General features: G+C 43.2%; 1 protein-coding gene across 6 annotated transcripts; it reads right to left on the bottom strand.

Annotated features, from left to right (window-relative positions):
* Window positions 1-709: 709 nt before the first annotated feature.
* LOC123990789 (zinc finger protein 512-like) lies at window positions 710-10,394 on the bottom strand. 6 transcript variants are annotated; one of them, XM_046291657.1, is made up of 15 exons: window positions 10,293-10,394; window positions 9,432-9,567; window positions 9,127-9,182; window positions 8,790-8,863; window positions 8,243-8,568; window positions 7,487-8,155; window positions 7,126-7,250; window positions 6,947-7,033; window positions 6,770-6,868; window positions 4,905-5,072; window positions 3,149-3,346; window positions 2,934-3,035; window positions 2,752-2,814; window positions 2,463-2,561; window positions 710-2,300 (listed from the first exon to the last, which is right to left on the bottom strand). In XM_046291657.1, the coding sequence occupies exons 2-15, from the start codon at window positions 9,538-9,540 to the stop codon at window positions 1,866-1,868; spliced, it is 2,610 nt and encodes an 869-aa protein (XP_046147613.1). In that variant the 5' UTR covers window positions 9,541-9,567; window positions 10,293-10,394; the 3' UTR covers window positions 710-1,865. The 6 variants fall into 6 exon arrangements, with proteins under 6 accessions (XP_046147613.1, XP_046147612.1, XP_046147611.1 ...); XM_046291656.1 differs by lacking the exon at window positions 10,293-10,394 and adding an exon at window positions 9,734-10,286; XM_046291655.1 differs by lacking the exon at window positions 10,293-10,394 and adding an exon at window positions 9,825-10,286.
* Window positions 10,395-22,367: the final 11,973 nt, after the last annotated feature.

Genomic DNA, 22,367 nt, shown 5'->3' with positions numbered 1-22,367 from the left:
ACTCGCGCCTATTCACTAACTCCCGGTTTGATTCCCCATGCTCGTGACAAATATGGTTAAATTACAGAGCCACAGTCACATAATTTACAAACTATAGTTAGAGATAACGCCTTCTTTCAAGACCCATTTGCTGCCGACAGCAACTTTGATTAGGCCCTTATCTATGTATTTCACATGACTCGGCAGGGGTGAAGCCATGGGTGGGCCTGGGAGGATATAGGCAAACCCACTGCAGAACCAGGCCTAGCCAATCAGAATTAGTTTTCCCCATAAAGGGGCTTTATTACAGACAAAAGTACCCCCCCCCCCCCAGTTGGATGTACTGCCAAATTCTCTAAAATTATATTGGTGGTAGAGAAGTTAACTTCAAATTATTTGGCAACAGCTCTGTTTGACATTCCTGCAATCAGCATGCCAATTGCACACTGCCTCAAAATTTGAGACATCTGTGGCATTGTGTTGTGTGACAAAAAATGTACATTTTAGAGTGGCCTTTTATTGCCCCCAGCACAAGCTGCACCTGTGTAATGATCATGCAGTTTAACCAGCTTCTTGATATGTCACACCTGTCTGGTGGATGGATTATCTTGGCAAAGGAGAAATGCTCACTAACAGGGATGTGCAGGAAATTTAAGGGAAATAAGCTTTTTTGTGCACATGGAACATTTCTGGGATCTTTTATGTCAGCTCATGAAACCAACACCTCACATTTTTGTTTATATTTTTATTTCACCTGTTGATATAGCTAACACTGCTGGTTGTTTAAAAAAGGAGTACATTACAGTACTTCTAAAAAAAGGTATAATGCAGTTTTATAATCTGGAAACAATAGTTTTTCCATGAATACAAATGTACACAAATGGTGAATTGAAGTGTGTTCCCTTTCATTTGACTAACAACAGTTGGTTCATTAAACACAGAACACAAGTCATCTCAAGAAGCAGTGTCTAATGCCAGACAAAAATGATGGCACGCTTGTCAACTTTCACAAGGTTGGGTTATGGCAATATGCCTATGATTAGACTGAGCAGTTCATTTCAGTCAATATAAAAGTGCATGCACTATGCCCGTTTCTGTTACAGGGATCACGGACGCAAGCAGAATCTTTGATCTGAAAGACATTGGTTGTCTTTGTAACATTTTCAAAGCCATCAAATAGGGAAACCCAATTGTTAACAATCAATGTGTTAGGGATCGTTAAAAGAATTAAGGGCAGCTTCATTATTCAAAACTAAGTAAAACAGATTAATCTATTCAAAACCTTAAACAGAAGCGCACTGACAGATCTCAACAGGAGAAGAATAAACTAAATACAATCTTACAGCAGAGGGGCACAAAGAGAGTAAATAAAATGACAAATGCACCTATTTCCATCTGGCCCGTACATCCACAAACAATGCAGTGCTAACACATCACGGACAACTATAACCGACAACCACCGTATTTCAAATTCATCCTGCGGTAACATTTCACAATCCATGATATAGAATGCAGGCTACATTAACACCACATGCTATGGTTAAATATCCATTGTAAAAAGAGGTCTGATAACAGTTCAGTTATAATGAGGAGTTGTATGAAATAATAAATCCATACACTAGGCACAATCTGTAGAGGAACACAAGTCTACCGATAATAGGGGGTAAAAAAAAGTCTAAGTAAACATGTCAGAAAACAAAAAAAGTCATAAATCTTTTTAAAATAATAAGACACATTAAAAGTTGGCTAAGATGATCTCATAGTTACAGTTGAAACACAGACTACACATCCCAGGACCAATGCAGAATGCATTTCTATTTGAACGTTCTGTAACGTTGCACCCTCCTGAACGGACCCCTGATCTGAAGTCAGGTGATCAAACCGAACTAGAGGTTGCTTCTGGGTCGCTTGGCGGCTTCAGGGTGGGTCTCGATGATACTGGGTCTCTGCAGTGCCCATTGGTCAACGTTGTGTCTCTGGCCCTCAGGCTCCTCGGTCTCTGATCCGCTGCTGGAGCTGCCACTGCTGCTACTGCTGGAATGATCACTGCCAGTGAAGTCATAGCAGTCCTTCTCCTTCCCTCTCCCCTTCCCCCTCCTCTTCCCCTCTGCTGCCTCAGGGTTGACCTGCAAGGCTGACTCGGGCACCGCTGGTGGGGGTCCCATCTGCATGTCCTGCCAGGGCTCTAGGATGGGGGTGAAGACATGGAGGGTCTGCTGCTGGAGCTGGTCAGTGGGGTCATTCACAGTGCTTTCCACCTTGGGCTTGGTCTTCAGGACCTTATCAAAGTTCTTGGATTTTGAGGTCACCACAAACCAGTCCTAAGAAAACACAGGACAAAGGAAATTAGTATAGTATGCCACCAAAAAGCACTACAACATGAATTTTTGCAGTACTTTATTCATATGGCAAAACACTATACATTAATATGATACAGTATGTCATTGTGGAGGTTAAAAGTCTAAAACAAATACATTTCTGACCTGGGAGTGGACAGAATTTATGTGGTACTTCACCCCACTCTCGGAGTTGAACTCTTTCTTACAGATTAGGCATTTGTATTTCCCTGCTTCAAAGTCCCCCTGCATAATGAGAGAAAAGATTTGGTTGAAATAGATGCTTAATAATGGGTTTAATTCCTGTGCATACATCAGATTTTTATGCTGAAGAATTGACTCAGTTTCAGCTGAATAACTTCCCCTGTCTTCTGGATACATTGCAGTACTTGGAAGTGAAAGACAGCAGAGCAGTGAGAGTAAATCTATTCCATACCCTTCCACAGAGCCCAAGGTGAGCCTTCAGTCCAGACACACTGGTGTAGACCGAGCCGCAGCCCTGAGGGGAAACCAGAAAGTTTCCTAGTCACATTATAACACAAGTATAGTACAGTGAGCAACATCTCAACTATACGCAATATGGGATAAAAGATCATTTAAATAAATGATGGATCGTACCAGGTTTGGGCACTGAACTTTTTTTTGCAGCTTCACTTCGTTTTTCCACTTCCGAAGGACCTCCTGACTGAAGGCAGGCAGCCCTGGCCGGGCATATCTCAGCTGTGGAACCCAACAGAAAAAGAATGGTACATCTGGAGGTCAATGTACCCACAGAAATAGATATAGTACATGAGCACACATCTAGGACTATCTTAGTGTTGAAGTGTCCTCACCTTCTTATCGTCTGGGACAAGGTCTCCGATGACCTTCCTCTTGGGCCACTCCTTGGCCAGCTCGTCATTAGCAATCTCCTGTAGGTGGAAAAAGGCCACCTGGGCTGACATGCGTTTGACCCGGCCGCTGGGTGTCCTCTCAGGGTTGGGCTCTCTCTGAGCCTTCACCTCCACCTCCTCCTCTGCATTCTGAGGCACCTGTGGGGGAGAGGGAGACAGCTGTCTATCATCACCCATTCAAGAGAAGCTCAAATAATTTAGAGAGGAGAAATTAGCTAAACAAAATTAAAAAAGAGACCAAGGAATGGGGTGCTCTGGGAAATGGGTGGGTGGATATACTGAGAAATGTTTGTGACATTGAAGTTGCCAGAATGTAACTGCTACAGTTTGTGAGCACAATGGCATGTTGTGCGATGGAATGTCACCCAGTGAATTTTAACCTTGAAAGACTGTCTTATTAGTTAGTGGACAAGTGTATAGTGTAAAACAGGATTCCCCAACTGGTAGCTCCCAGGACGAATTTGGCGCACAGGTGGTTATATTTGACCCCACCAAGTTCTGGATTGTTGGACATAAATGCCAGGCATGTTACAAATCATGTCATTACTACATTGGCTGGGCGTACTATAGAGCAAGTTAAAGTGTACAAATATTTGGGTGTTTGGGTTGATGATAAACTGAGCTTCACTGTGCATGCAGAGAACCTGATAAGGAAGCTCAAGCTGAAAATAGGATTTTGTTACCGGCATAAGGCTTGTTTTTCTTTTGAGGCCAGGAAGGAGCTGGTACAATGTACATTACGGTCGGTTTTAGATTTTAGTGATGTTATAAATATGCAGGCCTCTGCCACTACCCTGAGAGCTCTTGATTCAGTGTATCATGCAGCCCTCAGGTTCATTACAAATCAGAAACGTCTAACACATCATTGTGATCTCTACAGCACTGTTGGCTGGTCGTCATTGACCTCGCGTAAGCTTAAACACTGGTATACACTGATTTGTAAGGCCTTATTGGGTAAAATGAAATTTTACCTCTTATTTTTTTAGTCAGGTCAGTAAATAAATATAAATTATGGTCCCATTCTGATTTGCTTCTAACAGTACCAAAAATTAGAACAGGTCATGGTAGAAATAGTTTGTTACTTAGCACTGTGGACCTGGAATCCTCTCCTGAACATTTTAAAATGTGATGATCTAGTTGTTGGTGGAGTTTAAACACTTGATCGATGTATATATCATAGAAGAGTGTAATTGTTTTCAGGCCAGCTGTTTTTAGTCAAGATGTTTGTGTTTTTAATGTAATATGTAATTGTTGTACTGTATGTGCATTTATAGTTTTGTTTAATGTTGTGTTCGTGTATGTAAGTTGTTTTGTCTGAAACGTTGTTCCCTCTGCTGCTATTGGACCAGGTCTCTCTTGGAAAAGAGATTTTTATCTCAACGAGAAAAAAACCTGTATAAATAAAAGTAAAATAAAATAAATAAAACACCGTAAAAACACCAGGAAATCAGCTCCAATTGATTATAATTTTGGAAATCTGCTCCCAAGTATTCCCACGCAAAATAGAGAGATGTGATCATATACAAATGTAAGCAAGGTTTAAAATGATTGTTTTATTCAAATATTATATCCGTTTCTAATTATTGTGGTCAATTTGCGTTCTACAAATGATTTGCAATTTTGTGCCCCCCTCCCCCCACCCCTGAATCTAGTTGAAGATCCCTGTTGTAAAGGCAGTGCAATATAGCGAACTCACTGGTGCGTGCTCCGACTTGAGGTGGTACTCCAGGCCTGCCTTGGACTTGTAGACCTTGCCACAGTGTTGGCAGTTGAGAAGCAGCTTCTCCAGCTCAGACTCCTCTTTCCCACATTTCTTCATGTGGTACAGGTAACCCATGATGCTGGTGAAACTACCAGTGCAGCCCTGTAATGTAACACAGTCCTTTAGAGTGAAACACATCCATAGTTCCCATGTGCCAACGATGTAGACTATGAAATCCCAGACCTACAGCACCAGTCAAAAGTTTGGACACACCTACTCATTCCAGGGTTCTTCCTTATTTTTACTATTTTCTACATTGTAGAATAAAAGTGAAGACATAAAAACTATGAAATAACACATATGGAATCATATGGCAACCAAAAAAAAGTGTTAAACAAATAAAAATATATTTTGTATATTAGATTCTTCAAAGTAGCCACGCTTTGCTTTGATGACAGCTTTGCACACACTTGGCATTCTCTCAACCAGCTTAATGAGGAAGTCACCTGGAATGCAATTAAATTAAAACAGGTGTGCCTTGTTAAAAAGTTAACTTAATGCTTTTGTGCCAATCTGTTGTGTTGTGACAAGGCAGGGGTGTATACAGAAGATAACCCTATTTTGGTAAAAGACCAAGTCCATATTATGGCAAGAACAGCTCAAATAAGCAAAGAGAAACAACAGTCCATCATTACTTTAAGAAATAAAGGTCAGTTAATGTGGAAAAGTGCAGTCGCAAAAACCATCAAGCGCTATGATGAAACTGGCTCTCACGAGGACTGCCACAGGAAAGGAAGACCCATAGTTACCTCTGCTGCAGAGGGTAAGTTCATTAGTTACCAGCCTCAGAAATTGCAGTCCAAATAAATGCTTCACAGAGTTCAACAGACACATCTCAACATTAACTGTTCAGAGGAGACTGCGTGAATCAGTCCTTCATAGTCGAATTGCCGCATAGAAACCACCACTAAAGGACACCAATAAGAAGAAGACTTGCTTGGGCCTAGAAACACAAGTAATGGACATTAGACCGGTGGAAATCTGTCCTTTGGTCTGACGAGTACTAATTTTAGATTTTTGGTTGCAACCGGCATGTCTTTGTGAGACGCAGAGTAGGTGAACGGATGATCTCCGCATGCGTTGTTCCCATCATGAAGCTTGGAGGAGGAGGTGTGACGGTGCTTTGCTCATGACACTATCTGTGATTTATTTAGAATTCAAGGCACACTTAACCAGCATGGCTACCACAGCCTTCTGCACCGATATGCCATCCTATCTGGTTTGCGCTTAGTGGGACTATCATTTGTGTTTCAACAGGGCAATGACCAAACACACCTCCAGGCTGTGTAAGGGCTATTTGACCAAGAAGGAGAGTGATGGAGTGCTGCATCAGATGACCTGGCCTCCACAATCACCCGACCTCAACCCAATTGAGATGGTTAGGGATGAGTTAGAACGCAGAGTGAAGGAAAAGTAGCCAACAAGTTCTCAGTATATGTGGGAACTCCTTCAAGATTGTTGGAAAAGCATTCCAGGTGAAGCTGGTTGAGAGAATGCCAAGAGAGTGCAAAACTGTCATCGAGAAAATATATTTGTTTAACACTTTTTTGGTAACTAAATTATTCCATATGTGTTATTACATAGATGTAATGTCTTCACTATTATTCTACAATGTAGAAAATAGTAAAGATAAAGAAGAAACCTTGAATTAGTAGGTGTATCCAAACTTTTGACTGGTACTGTATGTCAGAACATTGTTAATGTGAGAGGCAACCAGACTGCCGAGGGAGACTACCAACAATGGTTAATGTGACATCTGTACTGGAATTTCAGATACAGACACCATCAAGGAATCATACCTCTTTCGAGCATTTTAATTTTCCCATCCTTTTCAGCACCTTCCTCAATTTTTCCTTCATGGACTGGTCATCCAGGCCATTTATGTCATCTGGTGAGGGCTGGAAAAACAAGACAGTTAACACCAATGTCAACATGGAACACACCAAAACCAGCGTCAGATGGGAGAATGGCCTTACCAGGTTATTGTGGTCTGCCATGATGTGGTACTTCATTCCCGTGGAAGACTTCAGTTGTTTCCCGCATTGCTGACACGTGAAGGGATTCTACAAGGAACACATTAGTTTTGTTTTTGAGATTCAGTTGAACCAAGTGCAACATGGGAGGCTGTTATTGTAAGTACGTCACACACACACACCAATCGGCAGCTCTCCATATGTTTCTTCAGGCCATCCACAGTCTTCCTGCTCACACTTTTACACTTGGGGCACGTGACTCGGCCTTTGCCCAGGATCATCAGCTGCCACCTCTCTTCTTGACTTCCTGTTCCACACAGGAAGTGGAGTGTTTTTTGTTATTGTACAAGTGGAATAAGGAACCATACCTACCATTACAATGCAATTACCAAAGTATTACGTAACATTGTTAATACAACATGGTTCCTAAAATAATTTGTGTTATTACACAGGTATAGGATGAACTAATGTAAAGTGTTGCCAGGGATTGAATCTATGGTGATATTTTATTTGCTAATCCTTTCACCTGGGGAGTCCTCTCACCTGGGGGGTAGACTGGAGGTTCCTTCTTGGTTGTGAAGGTGAAGACTTTAGATTTCTCTTCCTCGGTAGGCTCTGCTGGGTGACTGTGACTGCTCTGGATAGTCACACCTCCAATAGTGTGACTTCTATGAACATGTCCACCTACAACAGAGTAACTGCTCTGGACAAGTTCACCTCCAATAGGGTAACTGCTCTGGAGATGCCCACCTCCAAGCAAGTGACCGCTTTGGACATGGCTATGGGCATGTCCACCTCCTACCAAGTGACTGCTGTCAAAATGGCTATGGACATGCCGACCTCCAACCGAGTGACCGCTGTCAAAATGGCTATGGGCATGTCCACCTCCTACCAAGTGACCGCTGTCGACATGGCTATGGACATGTCCACCTCCTACCAAGTGACCGCTGTCGACATGGCTATGGACATGTCCACCTCCTACCAAGTGACTGCTGTCGACATGGTTATGGGCATGTCCACCTCCTACCAAGTGACTGCTGTCGACATGGTTATGGGCATGTCCACCTCCTACCAAGTGACCGCTGTCGACATGGTTATGGGCATGTCCACCTCCAACCGAGAGACTGCTGTAGATATTGCTATGCCCACCTCCCACTGAGTGACCGCTATGGACATGGCTATGAACATGCCCACCTCCAACAGGAACTGGAACTGCATCAAAGGAAACATTTAACATGAACTAAAACTTGAGAGTGAAAGGGTCAGAAGACAATAAAGTGATGGTTGCAACATAACTACCTGACTGTCTCACTTCTTGAGGGAAATTTGTAGCAGAAGGTGTGCTGTTGTTGTCCACCTCCACTCTCCGCATTTTCTTAATCGCAAAATCGGAGGGCAGGTGTGGTTCCCGACCCCGGCCCTGGGCCCTGCTTGTGTCTGGGGCCTGGTTGGGCCAGCAGTCTTTAGCCACCAGCTTGTGAGGCAGTCTGGCAGAGAGTGGTGGAGGAGGAGGCAGCTCACCGTTGGCTACAGCCAGGCTGGAAGACACCACGGAGCAGCAGGACGTCTCGCCGGTTGAATCCTCCACACCAGAACCCAGAGAGACATTCTGCAGATCCTCATACCTAGACAGTGACACACAGCACCAAACTCACATGACAACAACTACTCTGGTCAGCTTTTGCACAGTGAAAACCGTGCACAAGCATAGACTATTTCCCAGATCAAATGCCTCTATCGCCTACACACTTTGAACTTGTGGAGATCTGAGAATATTGGTCAGGTAGGAGTCAGTGATGGGAAGGAAAACATACAGCAATCGGCAATTAAAATAAAGGAAACTCACAGTGGGCCCATTGACCTTTTTCTGCCATATGATCTTTTCATCTTTTGGGTCGCCTGGGCATGGGGGTCATCATTCTATAATATTCAAGTACAGAACTGTAAAGAAGAGATCCAGTGTAAAACAGGATCTTACAAGGTTTATTGTGAACACTGCACTAAGGACCATCATATGTTGATGTAGAAGTGCTTAATGCTAAATCATTTCTAGATCCTCATGATGGTTGTTATTTTCGTTTTCATGTTGAGGACTGGAATAGTGCACCCATGCTTTGGTAGGAACACTCATAATGGCCAAGTAGAACTGAAAGAAAATACTGTTACTATGTTTTTATTCTTACCTTAGGTGGAACACCAATCATGCTCATCACACTCATATCTGGCATCTTCTGGATAGCTGTTGGATTATGGTCACATTTTCATTAGTTAATCTTTTTCCTTACAAAACACTAGTGAAGGAGCGTTTCCAAGACACCCTGCATGAAATACATAAATGGAGACCAAACATGAATCATAATGATGATTCAAGACATCTGCAATTGCAACTGGCCAGATACAAATTTGGACAATGTAATTTATCAATTTTGCTGAGTAAACTGACAATTTGTCAATCATCTAGTGACAGTGACGGTTTAGTAACATTTACCTGGTAGTGGAACACCACTTTTTTGCTTTGGTTGTGAAGCCTTCCTCTTCCTTGGCACATATGATGGTGACATGCTTCCTTGTGTGTGATGATGAAGTTGATGATGCATGATTGTAGTTGACCTGACCGATCAGTACTGCAAAACAACACCAGGCCTGAATTATTCTATGACATAGTCCATCAATAGAAATCATCACTGTCACATAATTGATAAAAGGGCTTTAATATAATTTATTCTGGGGAACATCTATTCTGTTGTTAATTTGATGTCGACATTAAGAAGAATCACGTGGCATACCAACCCTTATGTAAACGCAGGATGAGCCCGTGTGAATACAAAGGTAGGCCTAATATGAACTCATTGGTTCTGTTTTGTTCAGTGCAGCAGTGTACCTTACTCGAGCAGTGTTGCAGTAGCAGTGTTTCTAGAGCCACAGCCACCATCATTTTCCACGAATAGCCACACAAAAAAAGGGGAACGCTTGCTTTGCAGTGACGTTGCAGCAAATCTACACTCTGGATGCTGATATAATGTAAACGTTCTAAACGTTGCACTACACGCGCTCAAACAACTTGGCTACAATGTAACCACCTACTAATTTAATTGTTTGATACACTTAATGTTACATTGTGAAACGTCTACCCGTACCGCACACTCCTTAGCAAGGTTAGCTGCCATTCCTTCCTGTTTTAGTCCCCCTCTGTCATTTCCTCCCGACAACGATCCGCCTAACCACTCGTTGGATTCGGTTATTTGAATAGAAAGACCATCAAATGGCCATGCTGAAATTTTCAAGAGGATATCTAATTAAAAATAATGCTCCGACAAAACCTATAGTATCAATTATCCATATTGCATACCCTCTTTGAGATTACTTCATTCCCGAAACGCCCTCTTTGTGGAGACAACAAATGAGATTCCCATCTCATTCACCACGACTGTAAAAGGGGCGGTTACTTACAGCCATCCAGTACGAACAGGTTTTGTTGAGCAGAACGCAAAACTGATTCCAGAACAGTTATGTCTTCATATTACCTTTCGATGGCTCCGCCTCCTAGTAGTACTCTACCTGATCCAGACATAGCAGCTGGATGTAGGCAAAAAAAAATAATGAAAACTAAAATTCGTTTTTTGGTCTTAATTTAAGGTTAGGGTTAGGCATAAGGTTAGCAGTGTGGTCAAGGTTAGGGTTAAAGTTAGGGTTAGGTTTAAAATCACATTTTAAGACCATCTGATCATTTATCACTCCAGTGTTAATCTGCAAAATTGTATTATTCGCCTACCTCATGCCTTTTGCACACATTGTATATAGACTGCCCATTTTTTTCTACTGTGTTATTGACTTGTTAATTGTTTATTCCATGTGTAACTCTGTGTTGTCTGTTCACACTGCTATGCTTTAACTTGTTCTCAACTAGCCTACCTGGTTAAATAAAGGTGAAATAAAAAAGAAAAAAGAAGATAAATTATAGAAATAGGCGGGGTTTATGACTTTGTGGCTGTGGTAACTATTGACGACCTTATAGGTGAGACTGGTGCAGACAGGCTTCTGGTGCCACCTGTGCTTTATATTGTGTAAAATGGATTGTCTTGTATATATTAGGGATTGTTGTATATATTAGATAGATGGGTGGGAGACTCTGTGTAGCTTATCTCAGAGGGGTCAGTCATCATCAGAATGAAAGTGAAAAAAAGAGTTGAAACAGCTACGCTGTTGCAACACTGATGTTGTATGATACAGTAAGACAATATATGTATTTTATTGTCTGTTACATAACTAACACACTTTTTTCCCCTGTTCACTCCCCTTACTCCCCTCCCAATGGAATGCAGAGGTAATTATTTTAATATGACACATGCCTATCACTGTTTTAAATAATGTTTACATGGGTCAAAATGTTGTTTTATAACCGTATGTCCGGATGAGCATACATGCATCAAATATGGGCATCCGGCCAGGACATCCTGTTCCTGTTGTCACGTGTTAGTGTTATATCTATATTGCATCTATTCATTTGAAGTTGTTATGATGATTGATGTGTAGGGACTTGGTTGAACTGGGGGGGTTTGAACATTTCAAAGAGGGTGACCCCACACCCACCCTATTGTATTGCCCTTAGGGTTGTTGTCTATGAAGTAGGAATGTCCGGGGGGTTGTATTTGCGGCAGATGCATTATAAATAACGCCCAGAACAAGACATGTGGCCCCAGAACACTAAACAAGATTTTAAAAATAAACATGGATTTTGTGATCAGTGGCAAAGCTGTGATGACTGTAACAGCGGAAGCAAAAAAAAAACATTTGTGATGGTTGGGATTTTAATTTGTGCATGCTTATTCCCTTTAAAAGTTGGGATCTAATGGAATTGAAAATGTTAGAGTTGTTGAAAGCTCTTTTTGAACAGTGCCAACAGTGGCAGAGCATTGTTCATTCTAAGGAAGTGCATAATATATACAAATCCTGAGGATTATGATTCACAGGAACCCCAAGAAGGTACATCCTCAAAAGGGTCAGCCCCCGAAGAAAACTAATTACGCGGCTGCGTTAACCACGCCCTGTTACCCAAAGGACTGGTTCAACAATAAAAGGAGGCCTTGGTTTCTCAAATGATTGCCTCGCCTGGTTCACCAACTACTTCTCTGATAGAGTTCAGTGTGTCAAATCGGAGGGTCTGCTGTCCGGACCTCTGGCAGTCTCTATGGGGGTGCCACAGGGTTCAATTCTTGGACCGACTCTCTTCTCTGTATACATCAATGAGGTCGCTCTTGCTGCTGGTGAGTCCCTGATCCACTTCTACGCAGACGACACCATTCTGTATACTTCCGGCCCTTCTTTGGACACTGTGTTAACAACCCTCCAGGCAAGCTTCAATGCCATACAACTCTCCTTCCGTGGCCTCCAATTGCACTTAAATACAAGTAAAACTAAATGCATGCTCTTCAACCGATCGCTACCTGCACCTACCCACCTGTCCAACATCACTACTCTGGACGGCTCTGACTTAGAATACGTGGACAACTACAAATACTTAGGTGTCTGGTTAGACTGTAAACTCTCCTTCCAGACCCATATCAAACATCTCCAATCCAAAGTTAAATCTAGAATTGGCTTCCTATTTCGCAACAAAGCATCCTTCACTCATGCTGCCAAACATACCCTTGTAAAACTGACCATCCTACCAATCCTCAACTTTGGCGATGTCATTTACAAAATAGCCTCCAATACCCTACTCAACAAATTGGATGTAGTCTATCACAGTGCAATCCGTTTTGTCACCAAAGCCCCATATACTACCCACCATTGCGACCTGTACACTCTCGTTGGCTGGCCCTCGCTTCATACTTGTCGCCAAACCCATTGGCTCCATGTCATCTACAAGACCCTGCTAGGTAAAGTCCTCCCTTATCTCAGCTTGCTGGTCACCATAGCATCTCCCACCTGTAGCACACGCTCCAGCAGGTATATCTCTCTAGTCACCCCCAAAACCAATTCTTTCTTTGGCCGCCTCTCCTTCCAGTTCTCTGCTGCCAATGACTGGAACGAACTACAAAAATCTCTGAAACTGGAAACACTTATCTCCCTCACTAGCTTTAAGCACCAACTGTCAGAGCATCTTACATATTACTGCACCTGTACATAGCCCACCTATAATTTAGCCCAAACAACTACGTCTTTCCCAACTGTATTTAATTAATTAATTTATTTTGCTCCTTTGCACCCCATTATTTTTATTTCTACTTTGCACATTCTTCCATTGCAAAACTACCATTCCAGTGTTTTACTTGCTATATTGTATTTACTTTGCCACCATGGCCTTTTTTGCCTTTACCTCCCTTCTCACCTAATTTGCTCACGTTGTATATAGACTTGTTTACACTGTATTATTGACTGTATGTTTGTTTTACTCCATGTGTAACTCTGTGTTGTTGTATCTGTCGAACTGCTTTGCTTTATCTTGGCCAGGTCGCAATTGTAAATGAGAACTTGTTCTCAACTTGCCTACCTGGTTAAATAAAGGTGGAATAAAAATAATAAAAAATAAAAAAAGCCTCCAGTTCTTCATTTCAGCATATACCATGGATATTCATACAACATACCAGGACTCCGATACGTCATGGGGGCCAGACCCTAAGGACTCTATGCCTCGCAGCCCACCAATCTACTCCCCCCAGGCAAGACCCACGACACCCCCTAGATGTACACCCCCTGAGGATGTGTTTGATGGGGTGGTCAGTACTATTTTTGTGGACACCATCAAGGCCTCTGTAGCCACAGTTTTAGATGCGGTGATTTGAGAGTATATAAGAGATAAATGCATCAGTTGTGAGATCAATCACCCCAGCCAGCGCCGTCATCCGTGCCTATACGAGCCCCCAGATACTACTACTTCAACCATTTTGTGGAGCTGGTGAAAAGACTGTGGTCCTGCAGGTTTATACCTTCGCTGGTCAGAACCCTGGAGTCTATGGGTCTTGTGCCGTCTATTCGCAGGGTTTCCGGGTAACGGTGGCTTTCCTACATGAACTGAAGGAGGCGATCTACATCCACGAGAAACTCAAAGAAATACGACACACCCTGGTGGACGACAACAAATACAGGGAAGCTGTGGTGGCTGATGTGATGACTTTCTGGCTCAATAAACCCCAAGAGACCGAGTGACAATACATATTTGTTATTTAGATGTAAAGCAATGGGCAACTATATGCATCCAATGTTAGAGAGAATAAAAAATAAAAATTCTTTTGAGAGAACTTACGAATGTTATGCATCAAATTATTGAAAATAAAGTGAACATTGTATCGTTCTACACAACACACAATGCCTGGGCTAATGTAGAGCGTGTGCTAAAAATGGAGCAAATCATGAATCATGTACGACATACGGGCGAGAGTCTACTTTGGACACAACTGGTATCCCGTTTTGTGGATGATTCTAAAGAACTAGAAACAACTTTGTCTAAGATTTTACTTTATTTGTTTGAAACACCATTTAATTGTAACGTATCATATTTGTTGTTTATATAGTTATATAGCGGATGTGTGTGTTTTAAAAATTCAGCAACACAAGCCTGTAAATCTATACCAAATATACAGGGTGTTCCATGCTGGGATCGTTGAGAAAACGGGGATAAGTATCCTGCAACGAATCCTGAATTGTCTGTATACGTAACTTGATGTTTGCAAAAAAAAAATCTAAATTCAAAATGAAAATGAAATGTTGTCGTTATTTGAATGTGGCTCATTAACGTTATTGTACCTCAGAGCGGCAAGAAGGATGGCGGAGCAGATGTTGAAAACATTTATTATAACCCCTCTAACCCCGGGTCTATAGGGGTAAGGAGCATTTACAGAGAGCTATAACCGAAGAAACAGGTAGCTGCTAAAGTGAATGAGTGGTTAGCCGAGCAGGATGCTCTACATAAACCTGGATGAATTTTTTTCCAATAAAGAGTTTTTTCTACTCATCCCTTGTCCCAGTTTCAGGTGGATCTATGTGACATGCAGGCCCTTGCAGATAGAAATGATGGAAATCGCTATATGCTAACGGTTATAGATATTTTCTCTAAAATAGCATTTGTAAGGGGCTTAAAAAATAAGAGCGGGGCAGAGGTGACCCTGGCCTTCGACTCTATCTTGAAGGAAGGAGGAGCCCCCAGAAAGTGCAGACTGATTGCGGAAAATAATTTTTTAATAATACTTTTCAGAAACTCATGAAGAAGCACAATATAGTACATTTTGCTACAGGCTCGGATTTGAAAGCTTCAGTTGTTGAACGCTTTAACAGAACTCTGAAGGAGCGGATGTGGCGATATTTTACAGCTCACAACACGCATAGATATATCGATATAGTTCAAGATTTAGTAAAGGGGTACAACAACAGCTACCATAAGAGTATATGATGAAGCCCTCCGAGATCTCTTCTGAAAACTATTTTCAAGTCTTTAAAAATCTGTATGGTTTGTTCCCCCTTCGTCGTAAGATTTGTTTTACATTTTAAATTCATAGTGGGGAACTTGGTGTGTATATCCAAGTTGAGGGGTGTTTTTTCGGCAAAATATATGAGCAAGGTTACAGCGACGAGGTGTCCACCGTTACCAAATGTCTACCGCGCATACAAGTCTACAAGTTTAAAGATTATGACGGGGAGCTTATAGATGGATCTTTTTATGAGAAGGAATTACAGAAGGCACAGTTGGGTAAAGACAAAGTCTTTCACGTGGAGGAGATTCTAGATCAAAAGAGAGAAAGGGGTAAAAAATGGGTGTTGGTCCGCTGGAAAAACTGGCCCCAAAAGTTCAACAGTTGGGTATTAGAGCACGATGTGGTGGAGGCATCAGGGGTTAACATTTACATTTACATTTAAGTCATTTAGCAGACGCTCTTATCCAGAGCGACTTACAAATTGGTGCATTCACCTTATGACATCCAGTAGAACAGTCACTTTACAATAGTGCATCTAAATCTTAAAGGGGAGGGGGGGTGAGAGGGATTACTTATCCTATCCTAGGTATTCCTTAAAGAGGTGGGGTTTCAGGTGTCTCCGGAAGGTGGTGATTGACTCCGCTGTCCTGGCGTCGTGAGGGTGTTTGTTCCACCATTGGGGGGCCAGAGCAGCGAACAGTTTTGACTGGGCTGAGCGGGAGCTGTACTTCCTCAGTGGTAAGGAGGCGAGCAGGCCAGAGGTGGATGAACGCAGTGCCCTTGTTTGGGTGTAGGGCCTGATCAGAGCCTGGAGGTACTGAGGTGCCGTTCCCCTCACAGCTCCGTAGGCAAGCACCATGGTCTTGATGCGAGCTTCAACTGGAAGCCAGTGGAGAGAACGGAGGAGCGGGGTGACGTGAGAGAACTTGGGAAGGTTGAACACCAGACGGGCTGCGGCGTTCTGGATGAGTTGAAGGGGTTTAATGGCACAGGCAGGGAGCCCAGCCAACAGCGAGTTGCAGTAATCCAGACGGGAGATGACCAGTGCCTGGATTAGGACCTGCACCGCTTCCTGTGTGAGGCAGGGTCGTACTCTGCGGATGTTGTAGAGCATGAACCTACAGGAACGGGCCACCGCCTTGATGTTGGTTGAGAACGACAGGGTGTTGTCCAGGATCACGCCAAGGTTCTTAGCGCTCTGGGAGGAGGACACAATGGAGTTGTCAACCGTGATGGCGAGATCATGGAACGGGCAGTCCTTCCCCGGGAGGAAGAGCAGCTCCGTCTTGCAGAGGTTCAGCTTGAGGTGGTGATCCGTCATCCACACTGATATGTCTGCCAGACATGCAGAGATGCGATTCGCCACCTGGTCATCAGAAGGGGGAAAGGAGAAGATTAATTGTGTGTCGTCTGCATAGCAATGATAGGAGAGACCATGTGAGGTTATGACAGAGTCAAGTGACTTGGTGTATAGCGAGAATAGGAGAGGGCCTAGAACAGAGCCCTGGGGGACACCAGTGGTGAGAGCGCGTGGTGAGGAGACAGATTCTCACCACGCCACCTGGTAGGAGCGACCTGTCAGGTAGGACGCAATCCAAGCGTGGGCCGCGCCGGAGATGCCCAACTCGGAGAGTTGTGTACACAGGAGTGCATCATGGAACACAGCGGCTTCTACCTGACTCTCCCCAGTAATGCGTTTTCACATATATATCGTAATAACCAAAGTTTGAATTATACAACCAATTTTCCAAAGCCTATAGCGTTATCAGAGGCCTGGGAAGTAGGTCTCAGCGAGCTTACATACCCCCATAGTTGGTATAATATCAAAGATAAGGACCGTGATTTTTTTTTAAAAAGGATATCGGAACCTGCAAAACATATTACGCTTAAAAAAGGGTTCTATAGAACCGTCGACAGGATCGTCTCAGAGTTTAATGAACTCCTAACCCAGAACAATATGGAAATACTCTTGCTCTACAACCCTATACATAAAAGTCTACAAATCTCAGGGGATGCTGGTGGGGGTATAAAGACCAGCTGTAATTTTTTACAACATATTTTTTTATACTGACATCATATCCTATCAAAGGGTCGGAGACAGTTGTGTGCCCCTCCTGAGAACAGTTCATACAGACAGAAAGGATGGCGATATAGTCACTGTCAACTACGACACTACATACCTGTAAGCAAGAAATATATTGAAAACATTCCGATTGAGCTTAAAACGGATCCGAACGAAAACATTGAATTTACTTATGGTAAAACTCCACTTTAGATCCACAAAAACCTCTCTACATATATAATATAATATTAGTATTATATATTTTTTTATATACATAATTCAAATAAATTTAAAGGGTTATGGACCACCGACATCTCGACCCTAACCGCTATGTCTCATACTATGTTGCTCAATTGGGTAATGGGTTACCCGGCTAGTATGGATCCCCGACCATGTACGGTTCGGGGATAGGAGGTATATTTCGTAACCTCTTTAGGATGGTTTTACCATTTAAGAAGAGAGGCCTCAGCATAGCCAAACCACAGTTAAAATCAGCAGCTAAAAATATAGTGAGGTTGTAGCCAATGCTATGACCAGAAGGGCCGTCACCAGATGTCGAGCATCAAGAAGGCTCGGGGCTTATGTTGTCTCGAAGACCAAAAAAGAGACCTCCGGGTATAAGGCCTGCCCCTAAAAAGCAGAGGTTAACCATTAAAAGAAACTCAGTAAGTCAAAGACGTATTAAAGTGAGGAGGTCTGGACCAAAAACGACAAAAAGAATACTCTACTGTGCCGAATCTCGAGAGTTTCATCTGTTAGGGCCTATACACTCTGACATTTTCTTTCAAGAACGTTTACTCTTAAATTCGGTTGATTTAAGACTAAAATTAACCAGGGCCAATTATGAGTTTTGCTTGATGTCTGCCCAGGACGGGGACTTTAGTTTAAACGTGTTGGGAGCAACGCTTTTTATTTAAAAAGTGTCTGTATCTCCAGCAGTTCGTCTGGGTCACTCACAGGTTTTGATGAAAGGAAAGGCCATTTACCCCTCCAAATAATTACCATGAAAACCTTTAGCATACCTGTGGCCAGTAGAATCTACAGTCAAGAAAACCTTTTTCTAGGCCCTTTACCCTGATACATTATTATAGGATTGGGGGATAACGCCTCTAATACGGGCGGGTTACATAAAAACCCATTTAATTTTCAACACTTCAATGCAGAGTATGTAGCTCTCTGTCAGGATGGACGTCAGGTCCCTGCTAAGGCTTTCCAACTGCAATTTAATAACAACATATCTGTGCGAGAATTTTACAATCTATTCCTGGCTACCGGGAGGCATCGAAAAGATCTCTTTAGATATTGACAGAAATTATTTTTCAGAGGGTTACACATTGTATGCTTTCAATTTATCACCTGATGATGACACCTCAGGAAATCTGTCTGTGGTGTCCCAAGGTCACCTCAGGCTGGAAATGTGTTTCCGTACACCTTTAGCCTGTACCGTTAGCATGATTGTTTATGCATGCTCTGATTCAATCTTGGAAATGAATGCCCGAAGACAGGTCTTAGTGGATTATTATTAAGGATCGTTGAGCAAAGACATGAATACCCAAGAGTTGGAAGGGCTCATGAACCGATTGATTGGAAAAAAAATTTGTGGAGTGTTTGTCACGGCTGTTGAAGGAACTGCACAAAGGTGCAGCGTGGTGAGCGTACATATTATTTTATTTAGAAAAGACGCCGAACAAAACAATAAACACTACAAAACAAACCGTGAAGCTACAGGCTATGTGCCATAAACAAAAGTCAACATCCCACAGGGACAGGTGGGGAAAGGGATACCTAAGTATGGTTCTCAATCAGAGACAACGACAGAGAGCTGTCCCTGATTGAGAACCCTACCCGGCCAAAACATAGAAATACAAATAATAGAACATAGAATAACCACCCCAAACCACACCCTGACCAAACCAAATAGAGACATAAAAAGGATCTCGAAGGTCAGGGCGTGACAGTGTTGGCTTGTGATGAATTGCTTATTGAGAAATGGCCGGAGCGGCCGGCCATGCTTATTGTCAATACCCATCCTAAACACATGCCGGGTGAACATTGGCTAGCTGTGACATTAGAAGACAAAGGAGGAAGAAAAATTTAATTAAATTAAAATTCCTACGGCTTTCCCCCCGGTTTTTCACATTTCCCCAAATCTATTAAAGAATTTTTGCCCAAAAATGACCAAAAACGGATCAAAGATATACTACAGCATTCAAACAAGTGCAAGATTTGTGTCCTTTAAGACGATGTAATCAAGGCCTATGCTCAAGTCAAATGTTTCAAGAATGCCACAAATGTTAAATTGAATTAAATCATAGTCATTCAAAAGTCTAACCACCCTGAGAGATCGGGATTACTGGGTTCGTGCAGATAACCAACAATTTACGACGTTTGGAATGAGACAAACTTGAGGTAATGTAAATAATTCATGAATTCAAAGACTAATTGATCAGATAAAATATCTGAAAAGTTATTTTAGGAAATGATAACTTTGTAATCTGAATATTTTTCCTTGGTCGGGGACTTCCTAGTAATTATGGTTACATGATTAATCTGTCTAATCGCGTAATAACTAATTACAGAGAATCTTTGATAAAAACTACCTGTCTTCAGTTAATGATAGTAAAGACAAGACAACACCCAGGGTTGAGTAAATGTGCTAGGCCTATTGCGAAGCATAGCTTATTACAAGGATTGTGAACGTTTATGAGGTAGGCTTGTTTTTTGCTTATGTTTTCTGATTGCATTAGGCTATCTAGCTTCCTTCTCTGACCCCCACCACTCTGGGGTTGACATATTATTTGCACTACAAGCTCGAGGGTCCTATCGGCTATGACGGATAAATTTGACTGAACAAGTCTGTCATGTTTGTCATTTATTATCATGTCTTGTCCCTGTGCTCCCCATTCTGTTCGTTTCCCTCTGCTGGTCTTATTGGGTTCTTTCCCTCTTTCTATCCCTCTCTCTCCCCCTCCCTCTCTCACTCTCTCGCTCTCTCTTCTCTCTATCGTTCCGTTCCTGCTCCCAGCTGTTCCTATTCCCCTAATCATCATTTAGTCTTCCCACACCTGTTCCCGATCCTTTCCCCTGATTAGAGTCCCTATTTATTCCTTTGTGTTCCGTTCCTGTCCCGTCGGTTCCTTGTTTAGTATTCACCATGCTGTGATTGCGTTTCGCCCTGTCCTGTCGTGTTTTTGCTGTGATTGTGTATCGCCCTGTCCTGTCGTGTTTTTGCCTTCATCAGATGCTGCGTGTGAGCAGGTGTCTCTGTCTACTACGGCCTGCGCCTACCCGAAGCGACCTGCAGTCTGTGGCCGCTTCTCCAGTTATTCCCCTCTACAGACTAGAGGATTTCTGTTATTCCCTGTTTGGACTTAAATAAACTCTGTTTCTGTTAAGTCGCTTTTGGGTCCTCTTTCACCTGCATGACAGAAGGAACCGACCAAAGAATGGACCCAGCGACTTCTGACGCTTGTAACACTGCCGTCGAGATCCAAGGAGCCATGCTCGGCAGACACGAGCAGGAATTGTCTGCTGCTCGCCATGCCGTGGAGGACCTGGCCGCTCAGGTTTCCGACCTCTCTGGACAGTTCCAGAGTCTACGTCTCGTGCCACCTGTTACTTCCTGGCCTGCCGAGTCTCCAGAACCTAGGGTTAATAACCCACCTTGCTACTCCGGGCAGCCCACTGAGTGCCGCTCCTTTCTCACGCAGTGTGAGATTGTGTTCTCTCTCCAACCCAACACATACTCTAGAGAGAGAGCTCGGGTTGCTTACGTCATTTCACTCCTTACTGGCCGGGCTCGAGAATGGGGCACAGCTATCTGGGAGGCAAGGGCTGATTGCTCTAACAAATTCCAGAACTTTAAAGAGGAGATGATTCGGGTTTTTGACCGTTCAGTTTTTGGTGGGGAGGCTTCTAGGGCCCTGGCTTCCTTATGCCAAGGTGAACGGTCCATAACGGATTATTCTATTGAGTTTCGCACTCTTGCTGCCTCTAGTGAGTGGAACGAGCCGGCGCTGCTCGCTCGTTTTCTGGAGGGACTCCACGCAGTGGTTAAGGATGAGATTCTCTCCCGGGACGTTCCTTCAGATGTGGACTCTTTGATTGCTCTCGCCATCCGCATAGAACGACGGGTAGATCTTCGTCACCGGGCTCGTGGAAGAGAGCTCGCATCAACGGTGTTTCCCTGCTCCGCATCGCAACCATCTCCCTCCTCTGGCTTTGAGACTGAGCCCATGCAGCTGGGAGGGATTCGCATCTCGAATAAGGAGAGGGAACGGAGGATCACCAACCGCCTGTGCCTCTATTGCGGAGTTGCTGGACATTTTGTTAATTCATGTCCAGTAAAAGCCAGAGCTCATCTGTAAGCGGAGGGCTACAGGTGAGCGCAACTACTCAAGTCTCTCCATCAAAGTCCTGTACTACTTTGTCGGTCCACCTACGCTGGACCGGTTCGGGTGCTACATGTAGTGCCTTGATAGACTCTGGGGCTGAGGGTTGTTTCATGGACGAAGCATGGGTTCGGAAACATGACATTCCTTTCAGAGAGTTAGAGAAGCCTACGCCCATGTTCGCCTTAGATGGTAGTCATCTTCCCAGTATCAGATTTGAGACACTACCTTTAACCCTCACAGTATCTGGTAACCACAGTGAGACTATTTCTTTTTTGATTTTCCGTTCACCGTTTACACCTGTTGTTTTGGGTCATCCCTGGCTAGTATGTCATAATCCTTCTATTAATTGGTCTAGTAATTCTATCCTATCCTGGAACGTTTCTTGTCATGTGAAGTGTTTAATGTCTGCCATCCCTCCCGTTTCTTCTGTCCCTACTTCTCAGGAGGAACCTGGCGATTTGACAGGAGTGCCGGAGGAATATCATGATCTGCGCACGGTCTTCAGTCGGTCCCGAGCCAACTCCCTTCCTCCTCACCGGTCGTATGATTGTAGTATT

This window comes from Oncorhynchus gorbuscha, linkage group LG12, assembly GCF_021184085.1.
Source record: "Oncorhynchus gorbuscha isolate QuinsamMale2020 ecotype Even-year linkage group LG12, OgorEven_v1.0, whole genome shotgun sequence".
NCBI lineage: Eukaryota > Metazoa > Chordata > Actinopteri > Salmoniformes > Salmonidae > Oncorhynchus > Oncorhynchus gorbuscha.
This window is presented reverse-complemented; position numbering and strand designations above follow the sequence as displayed.